The sequence below is a fragment of the Pseudopipra pipra genome, chromosome 5 (assembly GCF_036250125.1).
Source record: "Pseudopipra pipra isolate bDixPip1 chromosome 5, bDixPip1.hap1, whole genome shotgun sequence".
In the NCBI taxonomy this organism is placed as follows: Eukaryota; Metazoa; Chordata; class Aves; order Passeriformes; family Pipridae; genus Pseudopipra; species Pseudopipra pipra.
In genome coordinates this window covers 48,323,020-48,340,919 of record NC_087553.1, presented here as the reverse complement: position 1 = coordinate 48,340,919, position 17,900 = coordinate 48,323,020, and the positions used below count along the sequence as shown (strand labels likewise).

The window sequence follows — 17,900 nt, the reverse complement described above, 5'->3', positions numbered from 1 at the left end:
GGTTGTCTGGGGAAAACTTACCTTAGCACAAAAAGTACTTTAATATTTTATAGTGATTTTTTGCCTTATGTACAACCTATAAAACCTGCAATAAAATAAGTCCAGTAGGGAACTTCTTCCTCCGGTGCAGTACATCTCCAGAACGTGGCCAATCTTTGTACTGACTCACTCATGCAAAGTGGTCCTGTGAGTAGAAACATAAACTGTGAACAGTAGCTTGGAAATCAATACATATGCTCAGTTAGTCAAATTGAATTGTCATAGCCAGTAGTAATTCCAATGGTTTGTAATTGGCCAAAATCTGAGTTTCCAATAGAGAGATTTGTTTAGTATTATTTTAGTGTACTATTTGTGAGGAATTCTTGAAATCAAAGTAAAAATAATAATAATTTTGTTATTCCCAGATATCTACCAAGCATGATCTAAATATTACTACAAAGCTCTCTGACCAGAAAGCAACAACAGGTTTGATTCCTGCCAAACCAAAAAAATAAATAAAATTTTAAAAATTAGAAAGAGAAAAATATTGCATGTACACTTCTAAATTGCTTCTTATGGCCAACTGTTAAGGCTCAGCTATCAGGGATTTATTTCTCTATGGAAAGAATGAATTCTATCAAGCACACATCTGCCTCCCTATTTCCCTCACAACCCTGATCTCTTTTGGACTGTGTCCACATTCCTGTCTGTATTCTTTCCTAGTTTCTCTGCTGATGTTTCTCATCCTCCAGTCTTTTTTCCCTTGTTCAGATAGCAGAGTCATTGAGAGTTTCTCCTTAGCAGTAGGGAAGACTGGGGCTAAGCAGGAAATGGTTACTTAATTTCTCTGTCCCCTTTGTTTTGTCAGACTCCAGAAAAACTGTCCCAGTGACTCCAAATAGTGTGTGACAGTTTTAAGCTGAATTTATTATAGCTGTAGATAGTAACTCTGTCCAAAACCAGCACTACCATCTGCCTTATATTTGAAATAAATCAATAACCTCTTAAAAAGGTGCATCTCAAGAAGAGCATTCACATCTCTGCGTACTTTATCTGTCTGTTTTATTTGTTTGGTGTTCATAAGTGCCATGCCATGATTTGTCTTGTAGAGGCTGCCTACACACTCCTGCTGTATGATGAGCTGCTGGAGTGGTCTGACCGACCGCTGAGAGAATTTCTCAACTACCCCATGCAAACAGAGTGGCAACGTAAGGAGTGCCTCCATCTGACCATCATTCAAAACTTTGATAGGGGAAAGGTAAAATAGTCCTGTTTTATTGAGTGCATCTGGGAAGGGTAGTTTACTCATTTTAGGATATTTGTTCCGGGGTGGCAGCCTTGTCTCGTATTGAGGGAAAGCGTTTGTCATTGCCTGATTAAGCAGTTAGTTAGCAACGCAGTGTTTGTGTCCTAATCCAGTGTTTGTATCCTAGAAATCCCACACTTACACGTGAGAATAATTTGCACCTGTGTAGCAGTTCGCTTTGTAACTGTCAAAGCACTTTATAGAAGATGATATAATTTATCCTCTTTTAAAGGTGGTGAAAATGACCCCTATAAACCTAATGAAATTCACTTAGTGACCAAGTGCAGATTACAAAGACTATGTTTACACCTTCAATATCATGTTGTATCTTTTAGAAAATAATAACAAATGTGTTTGGGGGATCACAGTTCATTGCCATCACTGAGAATGCTTATTCTGAATTAAGCAAGAGTAATTATTCTGTAGTCTAAAATTTTACATACACTGAGTGTTCTGAATTGTCTTGCTGATAAACAATTTTGTGTAGCTAGTGTAAAATCTATGTAAGCCTACTAAATGTAATCAAACAGACATTGATTATCAGGTTTTTCAAACAGTTCTGTAATGATGTTAGATTTTAATTTACATGGTTAAAATATTTTCCAATCTACAAAAATTAAGGAAGATACGTTAAGAATACAATTTTAGAATGTAAAAATCATACTGTGTTGAATCCATCTCATGACATATTGAAAAAGATGTCCATTACTCTTGCAATGACTTATATTTTGTGCATAGTCCAATAAGAATAATTTATTAAGTTCTAAATATATTTTTAATCCTTCAAAGAATTCATCATTATTACTCAGCAGCTGTCATTATGTCTAGTGGACAGGTTGTTCGAATATTTTCAATTACGAGAAGTATGACAGTATAGATGGAACAGACCACTATTAAGTCATAAATTGTCACATAGTTGCTTTGAATTACTGAATATCTTTTACTTGCTTGCAGTGTTGGGAAAATGGCATTATCTTATGCAGGAAAATTGCAGAACAGTATGAGAGCTACTATGACTACAGAAACCTCAGCAAGATGAGGGTAATGTACCTAAATATTTTTCATTAAACAGGAATCCAAAAGCTTTTTAGTTTGGATTATAAAATATTACTTAGAAAATTAAATTTGCCACAGAATGGTTCTTAGGTTTGGTTTGCCAATCTTATTTTTTTACCCTGGGTTTTTTTTTCTACAATAGAGATGATAAAAAAAGGAGTGTGAGATTTTTGAAGAAAAGTGGGAAAATCATGGCTTCATAAAATGGTTTTTGTTGGAAGGGGCCTTAAAGATCATCTAATTCCAACCCATCTGCTGTGGGCAGAGACATCTTCCACCAGACCAAGTTTATTTGTTTTATTATAAAATTAATGTTCTTGCAATGTTTTTACCTGTACAGCATCCTTTTCATGTGCATGCTTATGCAGAAAAATTATATTACAAATTCTCTCCTTGATTTCCTACAGTTTATCCAGGGAATCTGGTCTATCAGTCCTTCACTAATAGCAGCAGCATATCTTTGCATCAAACAGCTTGTCACAAACAATGTACACCTTTGCAATTTTTTTAATTTACTGCTTAAAGATATGGTCTGTTTAATAATATATAGTGAAAAATAATCTTTCCTGGCACAGTCTTCCTGTTGACTCTTTCATTTTTCTTAGAACTCTAAGCATTGTTTCTCATTCTTTCAGACACTGTATTTTAAAGATTATTCACTCTACTATTTCCTTATCTGCTTCTGATAGATTCAATTTTGTATTGCATCCTCCCTTTTAAATCTTTTGTACATATAGGATGCTTGCTGTTATGACTGACTCAAGCCCCTTTAATCCAGAGCTGCTTAAAAACATTATGCAAAATTCCGAACACAGGGCTATATGGCAGCACTCTCTGTGATCTGCTTATTCCATATGTATTTAGATATGCCACTGGCAGAATTCTATAAGCAAAAGCAAAGTGACTATCATCATGTGAATAAAATTATTAGCTTATGCATGTTCAATTAATTGTATTTAATGTGTTTTATGTTTGAAATATCCTTCTACTATATCTGTGCCACCTACATTAATCCAAAAATGGAGGGGTGGGGATTTCCCATAGCAATATAATTAGGCAGCTGTTGATATCATATGCATATTAAGTAACTGACTGCATTACCTAAAATAGGGCTAATACTGTGGGGTGTTTTTTTCACAGTATTAAAAACTTTGCTGGAAATACCATCAAAAAAAGGGGACTGACATTAAGATCTCTTTGTGTCAGTGTTTTGAGTGAGATAAAGCAGGATGTATTGATCAAAAATTATGTTAATTACTATTGTGAGATTTTAAAGGAACTCAGATTTGTTGCTTAAATCATTTGAATGATTTAGACACAACTGTCTTGAATATGGAAATTGGACTTCACTGATTAAACTGACCACATTACTGCCATGTGTTTGGATGATTAGCGGATTACTGGGTGATATGTTTCAAACTGCCTTTCTATTTTACCCCTTTAATATAGGTGCTTCATATGTAAAGGATTTTTTTTCTTAATTCTTGGAAACTTTCAGGTCATTAAAGAGGTATAATTACTTAATCTGATGCATTCAGAGACTTTGAGATGTCCTTGTTGCTCAGAGATACACTGCAATTCTGATACTCCAGAGCTGAAAGACACTCCCTTTTGTGATAGCTTATGATAAAAAAGTGTTTTCAAAAAAGACTAATTGCATTTGTTATCAATCTCACACAGATGATGGAAGCATCTTTATATGATAAAATTATGGATCAACAGCGTTTGGAGCCAGAATTTTTCAGAGTTGGATTCTATGGGAAAAAGTTCCCATTCTTCTTGAGAGTAAGTGAATTGAAAATAAACAGAATGGAGTCATTGTGGAAGGCAGATTATGTCATTCATAAACACTTTCTTTATGTGAAAATTTGTTCATATGATATACAAGTTCTTATCCTTTGAGAAATTCTTTACCCTCATTTTTCAGGGTTAAGAAAAGGTCCTTACTAATGGAAAGACGAATGGTAGCCTTCTAGAGTCCCCCATAAACTTAATATTCATGTTTATGTTGGAAACCATGCACCTGTACTGTTCTACAGACCATTGTCATCTTTTCACAGTAGTTTGTTCCCTTTATCCTGTTCTGTTTCTGGTGGTTGGTGCTCAGAAAAAGGCTGTCAGAAGTATCCCCAGTAATTTAGCATTTAAGTAATTACATTCTCAAGCTCTTTTTTTTTTTTTTTTAATGACTTGGAAGTTCCACATGCTGAGTTTCATTGATTATCAATGTATTAAAACTGACAAGATACATAAAGTTATTACTCTTGTTCATTAATCTGGGATTCTGAAGTTACTGAAATGCCCTTGAAAATGTAAGTCGTGTTTACACTGTTCCCCTCATCCACAGTCTGCAGTGGTTTAGCTGCATTGACTGTCACCTTGGGAAGAGGACAGAATCCCTCTTATTCATGGAACAGATGCAATCATAATCTAACCTCCTCTTCCTGTGGTTATTGAAATAAGTGATGAAGGAACCTCCTCTGTGTATGGAGGGCTAAAAAGCCTGATTTATCTTGGCCTTAGTGATGGGGAAAATTATGATTTCTAAATGGCAAATATAGAATGGAACTCTCTCCTTTAAAAGCAATTCACAAAAGGAGCCTAATAGGAATATAGTTCTTGATATTACCTAGTGGTCATCTTAGTATAAATTCTGTTATATTTGAATTTGAAATGTTAATTAGAAAGAATTTAATGTTTAGATTGCTGATGGAATAAAAGTACTGGAAGAAGTTCACTTGCATAACAGTGCAGTACTTTCAGACCTTGGGTCTTCCACTGCTTATGCATCTTCTTATGCATTTTTCAAGTTAAATGTGCACAGCACAGATTTTTGCTTGCAACACAAACAAGGATAAACAATACATTTGATTTAATTTTTTTTTAATGGCAAAGCAGTTTGTAAGTCTAGCTATGTTTGCTGTAGAAGGAATAAAGAATAAATTTCATAATAAAATTTCACATTTTAATTTTAGTTGAACAATAATACTGTTACAGTTGTTTTCTTGTAGCAATTCCCTTGAAAGTTCCCAGAATTCAATGCCAGGAGTATTCATTTACTTCATATTGCAAAAACTGGGTCATTTTAATTTACCAGGCTGATAATTGATAAACATTTAGAGCATAAGGCAAATTGAATGCCTTCTACCAATTTTCTTATGCCATGTTTTTCTTCAGAACTGTATAACATCAGAGCAAATTTTCTTAGTTCCTCATGGAATGGAATTCCAACCCATTTCAATGTCTTCACTGTTTGTTGGGTTATATTTCTGTTACATGTTTTATATAGTCTGATATGTCATTTTAGTTACATACTTTGTTTCACTAAGAACAATTTCTCCCTTCAGATTTTTATTAAACTTTAAAGTATAGTTACTCCATTTTTCAGGACTTTTGAATAAAACATACCTTATATGATAAAATTTCCTTCTTCTACGTAACCTATTCTTTCTAGATTCCTTATTTTCATTCTTGCCTTTTTTTTTCTTATTTTTCCCTTCTTAAAATGATGCAAAAGTTGCCTGGAAAGTCTGTATTTAAGAGCGTGTGTTTGGATCTAAATTATTTTCATGTAACTTGCTCTTCATTTCTGTTTTCTTATTCTACTCAGAATAAGGAATTTGTTTGCCGAGGACATGACTATGAAAGGCTGGAGGCCTTCCAGCAGCGCATGTTGAATGAGTTCCCACATGCCATTGCTATGCAACATGCTAATCAGCCAGATGAGACCATCTTTCAGGCAGAAGCACAGTGTATCCACATAATCACAAAGCCATACTCTGCAGTTATATCTTTCATGCTTTTAAAAAATGTAGGGACACCTATAGACAATTTCAGTCACAAATGTGCCTTCCTTGAAATTACCCTGAGAATTACCCTGAATTTTGTCCCCATCACTCTATTATGTTTGGAATTTTTTTTTGTATCTGTTGATTTTATTTAAAAATTCCTTGATAGGTTATTGACATTCTTTCTTTAGTTAAAAATACTTGTAGAACTATCACTGCTGTGATAATGGCATATCAGTTCAAGTTACAGTAATTTAACTTCTTACGGTACATTATGTTAGCATGGCATGACATACTGTGTGTAAGAATATATTTAATTAAATCCCTTTACTCCATGTACTATTCCATGTAAGTAGTTCTATTTCAAAAATAAAGATGAAATTTTCAGCAAAACAGTACAAAGAAATACGAAACGATCAAAAAATCTCTCCTGTTCCTTTCCCAAACCATTAGTAGTCTAGAAGCATTTCACAATACACAGTTTTTAAAGAGTTTTCTGTAGTGCTTCAGAAGTCAATATGCTTTGCTAATTTGAATGAAGTGGGATAGCCTTAACTCTTTACATATAGATCTGCAGATTTATGCAGTGACACCAATTCCAGAAAACCAAGAAGTCTTGCAGAGAGATGGCATTCCTGATAACATCAAGAGCTTTTACAAAGTAAATCACATCTGGCGATTCCGATATGACAGGCCATTTCACAAAGGGACCAAGGACAAGGAAAATGAATTCAAGGTAAAGTATCATGCCCTTTCCTGAGCTACTGGACCTATGGATTTATTTTTAACATCAGCAACAGCTGTGTTATTGAAACATTGTCTTCTAGTTGTGTTACTCAACTGAGTGTGGAATAACAAATTCTCTAGAGGAGATGAATCTCAGGATTGATTATTTCACTTCTTATTTTGAATAAAATAACACGAAAAATATATAGGGGATGCAAAGGTCTCATTGTGTATGTGAATAGGGGTGAAAAACTTACCCATTTGTTTTTTTGCATCTGTGATATATAGAAGGCAGAACTGGAGAGAGCAAAGTAGTCTCCAGAAGAGTTTCTGAGGCAGATGTGAAAACATTGTTAAGTGCGTAATCTGGGGTATGGATAGGATTGCCTAAAATTATCTCTCCCTAGAGCAAGGGAGAGACAGTTTTGACTAAACTGAGGCATAATGTTCTGTTCCTGTAATATCAAGATGAAAAGCTACCTCTGAACTTAGAGATTGTCTCAGGTAAAAACCGTAGTTCCTTCCCTAATATGTAAATTCCTTCTGATCCTCCTAATAAAAATGTCACCCTGAAAATTCATCTTTTGATGTAATTTGAATTCTGACCCACTAGAAACACATCCTGATGCAGAATATATTCTGGTATTCAGACAGACAAAAAGAGTTATCCTGTAATAGTTTTGTTATAAAGTTATAGGAAAGAACTGTAAGGGTAGTAAATTAGCTAAATGGAGTCACTGTTGTTTTCTCATTTAAGTTAAGCTTTGTTTTAAATGTACAGCTTTTTGTGTAAGCACTATCCTATGCGTTCATTTGTCATTTTACAAACCACTTGCATAAAGTGTTTACCAGTAGTACACTTGAGTATACAGTCAGCCATGCATTGTGGAATCTCAGATAGGACTTCATAGAGGAGAGCTGGTCACGCTCTGTGATCTGTAAGTTGTTCTGCTTCTGAACTCTTGCTCTTCTCAGACGTTACCTTGGAAAGGAAATATTAAAATGTTAATTCAGTTGTGAGTGACTTTTGGACATTTGAGAACAACATATAGTATAGATTAATACCATGCTTAAGAATAAAGAATCAGCAGAAATTACTGCTTAGTAGTAGGAGCTAGAAAGTAAGAAGAAAAGTGAATGGCATCAGCTTATGGGATAGACATTTCTGTAGGAACTTGGATGTTAGTACTTTTTTTTAATGTGTACTATTACTTAAGTGAAGGTATTCATAAAGAAGCCTGGGAATAATTAAGGGAAATATAGGAGCAAAGCAGGGAAATAAATTCTTTTTGTGTATTGTAGAGTCTATGGGTAGAGAGAACCACACTGATCTTGGTGCAGAGTTTACCTGGAATATCTCGTTGGTTTGAAGTGGAAAAACGTGAAGTGGTGAGTATGAGATTTTATCAATACATTTTGTGGATTGGTTTACTTCCTTAGTCAGATGTGGGCTGATTTTATTTGATGAACTACTTTAAGATTTGTTACTGTGTAATTTCTTTGTGCAAGGTCTCAAGCTGGCTACAACAAAATTATTTACGAAGTATTTTGAGTTTTCTGATTTCTCTTGTCTTGAAAAGTATTTTTAAGAACCACCCTTATGATTAATTTAAACAGTTGAGGAAAAAAGAAGTTGAGAAAAATAATGGGCACACCAAGAAAACACATTTTTGGCAAATTACTTTCTTAAAACTCAGAACGATGTAACATTTAATACTTAGAATATCTATAGCTTAATGTATCTGTTAGTATACTTGATAAGGAAACATTTTCCAAGTTCCTGTACTTTAATAAATGCCATGAGCTGCTCAGCAGAACCCGTAGGAATAGGGTCTAATGTAGCAATCTGTTACTGACACATTGTAATTACTTCTCCTTTCTTGTTGTTATATTTCCTGGAAAATCCTTAAATACATTCCAATTGTATTCAGAGGAGGGCTTCTCCTATAAAGACTTCCAAATAACTGGTCAATTGTTGAGGCCAGGAGTACAACACCTATAATTATTTTCCTTCTTGTCAAAGCCAGTTTTACAATAATCCCTTTAAATATATGGATACCATAGTATAAGTGATTTTCTCTAAAACTCAGTTGTATTTTTCTTTCATAATAGCAACAAAATGTCATTCATTCACCATCCTGATATTCTCCTGTAGAAAATCAAAAATGGAGTTTAGTACAAATCAAAAAATTGTTTGTGACATGAGAAATTTTGTTAGTTGACTCCTGCTGAGTCCTTACTAGGTTAATCTGAAGACCCTCAGTTTATTGTTATGTTACTATTATAGTCACCATTTCCTAAAGCTAACTGTAATAATTTTTCCTGGCCATATATGAGATTATGACTCAGATTTGTGCTTGTATGTTTGGGTAAATTAGAGCAGCTGCAGGCCTGTACTCTTCTCATTGCTTAGCTTTTTGTTTCTACTGCAGTTCGTGCTACCTGTTAGAAAAGCTTTTGTTTCTGCTGCAGTTCAAGCTATCTGTGAGAAAAGCTTCCTCTCCCTCCAGAGACATGGGGCACATCCTGCTCAAGGACTGCCCTTGACTGTAACTTGATCATCATCTCAGCTTAAAACTTACATTCAAATTCCTTATTCATACTGTCTAGTTTTTGACTTCATTTTGGGTGGAGAAAGTACGTCACCAATACTTAAACTCTGCTCTGTGCCCTTAATCTGGTGAAGCTCCCCGATCTCAAGCCCAGTTTAGGTAAAGTTACCAAGGACAGTTTAACCCTGAACTCCAGGAGTTCCACCACTGGCTGAAAGTAGGTGAATGTTTTGTAGAAAGGGCTGACTCATCTTTCAAGGTCAGACAATAAATCTACAAGAGAGGGACAGTTGTTTGTTTTGGTCATTGATTACATGATAAAATCAAATCTCTCTGTGCACAGAGCGTATACTCATGGACTGTAACCCAGGTGAGAAAAATATTCTGTCCTAGTACTCTAGAACATAGAATAACATTGTTTTCTTTTAAGAAATCAAAAATTAACCATAATATTATTTCATCTTTCAACTGAAGATTAAGTTGTTTGCAGTGTTGCTCACTGTCCTTTCAGGTGGAAATGAGTCCTCTTGAGAATGCTATTGAAGTCTTAGAAAATAAGAATCAGCAGCTGAGAACACTGATTAGTCAGTGTCAAACGCGACAGATGCAGAACATTAACCCTCTCACAATGTGTCTAAATGGGGTCATTGATGCAGCAGTTAATGGTGGAGTTGCTAGATACCAAGAGGTAAGCAATTTATTTTCTGTTTATTAAAAATCCAGTTTCTTTCCTTGTACAGATGCAGCTCCTCTGTATGAAGTAAGGACAGAAAGTACTATATGAATAATAGTTATAATTATACCTATATTGCAGTTTTGGGTTAGGTGATATTAAGGATGTATAGTTTATTGAAACAACTGTTTTGCTGCAGATAGCACCATAAACTTATTCCAGCAATGAATCAATTCATGATTACCTTACATTCTTCAGTGATTTGTATGGAGATTTTCAATTAAATAGTTAATTGTAAGTACATTATTATAGTACACTGCCTATGCTAGGTCAGGAGCTACTTCTGGCCAAGCAGTAAATTTACTTTGTTGTGCTGACATTCTCATTTTTATATACATATATATATATAAAAAGTCCTCAATGATAAATTTATTATCTTGAAGAATCGTAATTTTCTAGATCCTTCTTGTTTCTCTTTTCCAAGTTTTAAGGAAAGCTATTTTCTCTGGGGGAAGAAAAATCTAGAGAAAAAATTACATATAATTAAGAAATGTCTAACACTGGATTTGTTCCCAAAAGTTGTTGGTCATTTTTATAGTTTCTGAATAACCTTAGGAGAACCGTAAGTGTTTGGGATGCTGTATTTGCACAAAGTTCTGTGGAATTTTGAAACCACAGTAAAAAGAAAGGATTTTTTTTTCACCCCAACTTGATCTTCCTCTTTCTCCATATTCTGATGAAATACTTAAGTCTACTGGTTGTTCCTTTGAAGATGTCACGTTGAATAACATTTTGTCCACTTGTCTCAAAGGCTGTTCACTCAAAGGTGTTAAATTTGATAAAACTGCATCTAAATTAAACTACAGGAAATTGAATCTGGTATAGTGTTAGAATCTGTCATCAAAACTGCAGTGTTATGAAAATTGTGAGACTAAAGAAAAGCAGTAACATGTTTGATGTTTCCCAACTGCCTTTAAACAACAAAACTGTTTAACATAGTAAAGCACCATGAAGGGAGTCCCTGGAGAAATACAGTCATGTCAGAACTATGTCTGGTTTGAATTAACAGTGTCAGAGCTAGCTTAGTGCCTCTGCATAGCTCTCCATTTTTCACAAGCATGCTGCTTGTTCCTTTCTTATTGCTGTTGTTAGCTGCAATTCTTGATCTCCTAGACAGTTTTTATGTCTCAATTCCCTTCTGCCTCTCACTATATATTTAAAATAGAACTTTTCAGCAATTTGTGTTTTAAACATCAAAAATGCTAGCAATAATTGTGAGGCTTTTTTTTTTTTCCATTTCACGCTTATTCTTCTCTTTGCATGTCCCTTTTTCAGTCATTTTATGTTTTCCTGTTGTTTTGCCAGTTCTTATCTTCTACGGTGCCTGTTATCCTCTCCTCTGTAAATTCTTTTCCCTTCCTATCTGTTTCACTTTGCTTTTTTGTCACAGCATGAAATTTTGGAACTGAATCAGAGGAAGGCATATATTTATCTCCAGTTTTTACTGCTCCCCATATTTACAAATGCTTCTGCATAGCAAAGATTTTAAGAGCTAAAGTTGGATGGAGAACTAGTAAGAAGTCTATGAGGGAAATGCTAAGACAGGTGCAAAAGGAAAACATAGCCCAGAGCAGCCACTATTATCCTCTCAACTCTATGGATAGAAAGCCACGTGTATGTATGTACAGATATATTTAGAGACACTTTTTGTGACAAATGCATTTTTAAAAGCTTTAGAAATCTTTCAAATGGGCTGCTGGGCATTTTATTTACAGAATAATGTCAAGAATTGTAAACTTAATATAATCTCCTTGCAGGGTAGAATAGTCATTATGTTAAGAAAGATGCAATCATGACCAAACAAAGGGAATGCTATGACCAGACCACTGCTGTTGGGTAAAATGACTTTGGGGTATTATAGGTGGTGCAATTTGAGCACTGGAAATGAACTGGAAAGTCACATAAGCTCATGAACATATCTGGATGTTGGTCAGATGCTCCTGAAGGGAGAAGTATATCTTTTTGACATCAATGCCACTGTGAGTTCTTTAGAACATTATTTATATTAAGAGTGAATAAGAAGATAATGTCACAGCTCCAATATAATAGCATACAATGTCTTTAGATTTAAGAACAAGGAATCTCACAGTACGAAAAGAGAGGAAAATCAAACTCTTTGTAATTATTTGAAACTTCTGTGTCACAATTATTGGGGAAGAGATATTTGGTTCAGGTAACCTGTGTTTGTCTTCAACTCTGATTTGCAGGTTTCAGAATTTGCTTCAGAATCTGTCCTGGATACTAAACAACTTGTAGCCTCTCTTGAGTGGCATTTATATTTTTTTTTACCTATAATCTCCACCAATTAATATGGGATTAATTATTTAACATGTATTATCCATTATCGCAGTAGAAAGGAACTCTGAAAATATTTGAAAATATTATCTAGAAACTTGTTTAAAAAAAAACCCCAAACTCAAAAGAGTTATTTTTTTACTCACTTTGTGTTACTTTGTGATATTATTCTGCTTAGGCATTCTTCATCAAAGAATACATCTTGAACCATCCAGAGGATGGAGAGAAGATCACACGCTTGAGAGAGCTGATGCTCGAGCAGGTACAGTGGGGAAAGGACTGACTAGGTGGCCTGCTCAGCTGTTTTAAGTAGACAGTAACTTTCTATACAAGCAGGTTTCTGGGTCATGTTAATATTTTTTCTCTAGTCCTTTCCATCATCACCTTAATCACTTCAAACTCTTCTAAATTAAAGATTGAATGAGAGGCCTGTTCTGTCATGCTCATACACAAATATTTGCACAACATATTTTATCACTACTACAGAATAAACATTATTTCATTGAAACATTTGATGGCTTCAGCAAATATTTCTTTGACATGTTTTACCAATATTACAGAACAAATATTTTCACTACAAGGTTTTCCATAAGAGCAAAAAAGCATGAAAAATCTTATTGCAATGAAAGATATCTAACTGTAATTGGCAAAGTAGGTAGGCAGTAAAATAAATGCCAAGTGATTAAATTAAACAGAGAAGTATTATATGCATTATATGATTTTTGCATTATTTCTTCATTCATTTGTAAGACAATGACCTACTAGCCTCAAATATGAAGTATCTCCATTTGAAAATGCTGAAAATTTTTTTTTAATCAAAGATCTTATGAAGTATTTCAGCTTTTTAAACTCACAGGTACCTATCCTTGGTCTATGTAGCATGCTGAAATTTCAAATTTTATTCCTAGTTTAGGAAGAAAAGGTTAGAGTATTGGTATTTGGCAAGATGGGAATTCCACTTTTCATCAGCGTTGTATCTTTTTGGTCAGATCAGCTGAATGACAGATCCTCAGACAGTAGGAGTCAGAATAGTTTCACTGAGCTCACTTTACTTTCATTTAGATAATGTTTGGTAATTTACATTGCAATTTTTTCTTTTCAAGCTATAGTTAATCTCACTAGCCTTTACAATGTAAAACTGGAGTTAATAACTTCCTGTAACAAAAATGTGAATTCCAAGCAATAGCAGTTAAAGCCTATCTGGCACCCGCAGATGATTTAATGTGGAGCATTCAGAAGTGCCGGGATGGCTGTGCACGTGGATGGATGTGCTGCAGTCCTGACCTTGGGTCAGTGATTCTGTGCAGCTGCATGCCTACTCACAGGCTGCCTGAAAATGTCAGCTAGTAGCTCTCATCCAAAGATATTACAACATACCGTAGCTATTTTGTTTTTAAGTTTGAGTTTATCTGATTCCTCATGTAACCAATTCAATATTTTGAATGCCTGTGGCCAAATCTGAGCAAGATTAGAGTTTCAGTAATGTTATTCTGAAGCCTGTCATGCCTTATGTCAAGAATATACATAAAGCCACCTTTAACAGAGGTCTCTGGGGAGTTGGAATAGGAAAGGGGACCATGGACTTCCTTGCAAATGTATTACAGGTATTACATCTCTGGTAGATGTGGCTATTGCTGTTGTTTCATGCTTTTTACAACTGTTTTTGTAGAAAATATAAGGTTTAATGCTGCTCCTTTGTAAAGTTGCTATTTAGCCAGTTTTTTCACTATATTATCCATAGTGATTTTTATATTGGAGTTGAATTTGCATAGGTGAAACTTTTGGGAAAGTTGAATAGTAAATGGGAAGAGGCGTAAATCCTCTTGTGTATTACTGCTTTTGGTCTTAGGCCTTGTTTGATTACAGGTCTTTCAGGCATCTTAGATTGATGCTTTTAAGGCAATGTGCATTTTGTTAGATTTTTTTTTATTTGTATCCTAGTTGATGATGAAAGCTTAAAGAAAATGCATCAAAAAAATATTTTTCCCTCACTGCAGGCCCAGATTCTAGAATTTGGCTTGGCGGTGCATGAGAAGGTGGTGCCACAGGACATGAGGCCGCTACACAAAAAGCTGGTGGATCAGTTCTTTGTGATGAAGTCAAGCTTGGGAATACAGGTACATGAGCAGTTGCATGGATAGACCAGGAGACCATTCAGCTGTACTAAGGATTGTTTCATTTTCCCAAGCAACAAACAGTGACATCTTTTGGTTGGTTGTCCACGTTACAGCTTGTAGCCTTGCAGAATCACAAAGCGAAGAGAAACATAAACTTTCCATACTGTGCAGAGAAAAGTCACATTTTACTATCAGCAGTGAAAGTTAAAATAGTTTTCATACTAATGATGAAGCTGATCCAAAATGCAGATATAACTATTGAAATTACTCTCTGTATCTTACAAAATGCTTAATGGTATTATGTTCATTTGAATTAATCTTCTTTTAATAACTTGCCAGGAATTTTCTTCCTGTGTACAAGCTAGTCCTGTTCATTTCCCAAATGGAAGTCCTCGTGTATGCCGGAATTCCATGCCTGTTTCTATGAGCCCTGATGCTGCCAGGGTAATACCACGACGCAGGCAAGTTTAAAATACTAGTAACTGACATATTTTTGTTACTCATAGAAGATGACCCATAAAATACTTCTATTATGTGCACGCTTTCTTGTATAGTCTGCCTGAAGTATCTCCAGCCATGAATAGCTGGTACATATATTGTCTCTCTGTCTCTCTCTCTCCCCCCCCAGCCCCCAAATAACTAAAGATTAATAAACATGTGCTGTTTGTGCTGTTTTCCCATGAGAAGTTATGATTGACAGTTAGAGTTAACAATTTTGTATTTCCTTATTCTTATAATAGCCCCTTGAGTTACCCAGCTGTCAATCGGTATTCATCCTCATCACTGTCATCCCAAGCTTCTGCTGAAGTCAGCAATATCACTGGGCAGTCAGAAAGCTCAGATGAAGTTTTTAACATGCAGGTACAAATTACTGTCATTCTTCAAGCTATACAGAATCTTTCTTACAAGGCTATTTAGTGAAGTAATACTTCTGTTATTTAATTCAGAAATCTCAAAATTATTGCAGATACTTCTTTTAAAAAACAAGTTTTTAAATGGGCTGTTAACCTCATTAACTTAGAAATAACTTTTTATGTAACTGTTTCCTCTTGCTTAAATAGGAGCATTAATTTTTTACAAATGTAATAAGGAGCAATGAATGGACTGTGATACAAAGTCATCTGACCTTACATAGACTTTTCTGTCCAGTTGTCACAGTGGAATGGAATTGTTTCACTGTATTAATTGGATTTATATTTATTTAATGTTTTACTACATTCTGTGTAATTAGTTTAATTCTCTTTATACTGGTTTGCTCTTTTGAAACACTGATAATCTATTTTAAGAAATTACAAGTTCTTCGTTCTAGTGAAAAGTATGCTATAAATTTTTGTTTTCCAAACTAGTAAGTGTGATGTGATAATAACAGCATCTCTTCTGTATGCAGCCTAGTCCGTCTACCTCAAGCCTGAGTTCTACTCATTCTGCTTCACCTAACGTGACCAGTTCTGCTCCATCCAGTGCCAGAGGTCAGTGCTCATCTCCTGTGGTAAACTATACCAAATTATACTTGATACATTACACAGCTGAATGTCTGCATGATATCACTGGTCAGACATCAAATTTAGCCAATTATTTGAGGAATATGAATTATTGGGGACAGAGGATTTCTTTGTCATAAGCATAGAATTGAAATGTCTGTTTCACTGCATGAATTTAATCACTTGACACATTTATTTCTAGCCTCTCCTCTATTGTCTGACAAACATAAGCATTCCCGAGAAAACTCTTGCCTGTCTCCCAGAGAGAGGCCCTGCAGTGCCATCTACCCTAATCCTTCGGAAACTTCACAGGTAAGAAGTTTGTTGGGAGTCCTCAGAGCACAAATAAATCAGAAGACACATGCTGGACTTCGAGCGGATTCAATCTCCTCATTGTTTTTAATTTTCAAGGGATTTTTTTATGTTTTTATGAGCAAATACTCTAAAATATTTTACATGAAAGAGATGTGAATAGAATACATGATACTTGATCACATTTCTGCTTGATTTCCCTAGGCTTAGATCTGTTACTATGCATTTACTCAATGCAGTGAGAGAGAGATGCAGAAACTTACCAGATGACACAGCCTGCTTGTGTGGAACAACAGCATTTGTTCTATTTAGGGAGAAGAAAAAAGAAAGAAAAACTGTTGTTGTGGCAGTTATCCTTGTTGACTTCCCCTTTATTTCTTCTGAGAAAGCTAATTCTAGCCACTAGGAGATAATAACCCATTCCATATGGCAATTCCTATTTTTCAATGTAGTTTCAGAAAAAAAGGATAGACATTTTGTTACTCCAATGAAAAAAATGAATTGTGTTCTTACCTTAAAATACTGTTATATAGGTCTTTATGAAATGCGTTTCTTTTGGGTATTCTGAAATGCAAAATGGGCTTGGCGAGCTGGCCGACATTGAATTCTTATTTCATCTTTTCTTATTAATGGACCTGTTTTCCTAAAGTGCTTTCCTTTAACACAGTTGCTGTTTTAATCTCTGCCATCACACAATGCACCTCTTGCTGAAGCTGAGAAAGAGGAGAACATAAGTACAGTGTTAAAGGCCCTCCTTTCAACACTCATTTCTACCAGAAGTTTTGCCTCTGATAAAAGCCAGTTTGCTAGTCCAGGATCCTTTATTTTAGAAATTATTTATTGGTTTCTTATTAGTTCTTTTCTTGTCCCTTGTTTCTTCAATTATTGAATTGGCTCTTGATTTAATTTTTTATTTCTTTTCTGTTTAAGTCCTCATGCTATTATCTGAGGGCTTAAGAAGTAATACCAAAGCTTAGCCAGATTTAAGGACAGTTCTACTTACAGTAGATATATCTACTGGGCACTTTCTCAGTGGTAATGGAGCCAAAACAGCATACAGGAAAGACCAGGAGATGTTCTTTAAATAAAGCGGTTTTACAGTTTGCCGCAAAGAAAAATTATCCCATTTTTGCTCCCAGACTACAAACTCTTGCTTTGCCAAGTGGAATGCGACTTCTATCCCCCATTCTATCCGAGATTCCATAAGGGAGGCTGAGGAGCTCGTAGGCCCAGTCTCCGCTCTCTCTGAGACTCGCCCAGCAGGAAAATCTCCCAATCTGTCTCTACCCTCAGTGTCCCATGAGAGGGTAAGTAGAAATTAACTTGCTCATACAGTGAAGTATGTTTCAAAGGTGAGAAGCTCTGACAGTTTCTTTCTGCCCTTATAACCAGAAATGAAGATATATCTTTCTGGGGAAAGGTGAATTTCTTTGTCTGGTGCTCTGTTCCCATAGCAGTAAAAATGGACTGTGATTAGAAACAAAATCCTGATTCTTTGCCTTCTGATTAAGAATGGGAAAAGAAATCCTCAGGACCATTGTAAGGAGATATCTTA

The 17,900-nt window shown here is 35.1% G+C and overlaps 1 protein-coding gene across 7 annotated transcripts in view; it reads left to right on the top strand.

The window, feature by feature from the left end:
- DOCK4 (dedicator of cytokinesis 4) overlaps positions 1–17,900 on the top strand; it is a 247,191-nt gene that overhangs the window by 217,412 nt on the left and 11,879 nt on the right. For 3 of the 7 annotated variants that reach the window (XM_064655978.1, XM_064655976.1, XM_064655983.1), the window contains 14 exons: positions 1,089–1,237; positions 2,240–2,326; positions 4,022–4,126; positions 5,952–6,093; positions 6,699–6,865; positions 8,158–8,244; positions 9,898–10,095; positions 12,614–12,697; positions 14,433–14,552; positions 14,892–15,013; positions 15,293–15,413; positions 15,940–16,021; positions 16,236–16,345; positions 17,485–17,652. In XM_064655978.1, the coding sequence (XP_064512048.1) occupies positions 1,089–1,237; positions 2,240–2,326; positions 4,022–4,126; positions 5,952–6,093; positions 6,699–6,865; positions 8,158–8,244; positions 9,898–10,095; positions 12,614–12,697; positions 14,433–14,552; positions 14,892–15,013; positions 15,293–15,413; positions 15,940–16,021; positions 16,236–16,345; positions 17,485–17,652 (1,742 nt within the window). The remainder of the gene's footprint in view (positions 1–1,088; positions 1,238–2,239; positions 2,327–4,021; positions 4,127–5,951; positions 6,094–6,698; positions 6,866–8,157; positions 8,245–9,897; positions 10,096–12,613; positions 12,698–14,432; positions 14,553–14,891; positions 15,014–15,292; positions 15,414–15,939; positions 16,022–16,235; positions 16,346–17,484; positions 17,653–17,900) is intronic. The other 4 variants (XM_064655982.1, XM_064655981.1, XM_064655977.1 and 1 more) reach the window with 3 other exon arrangements.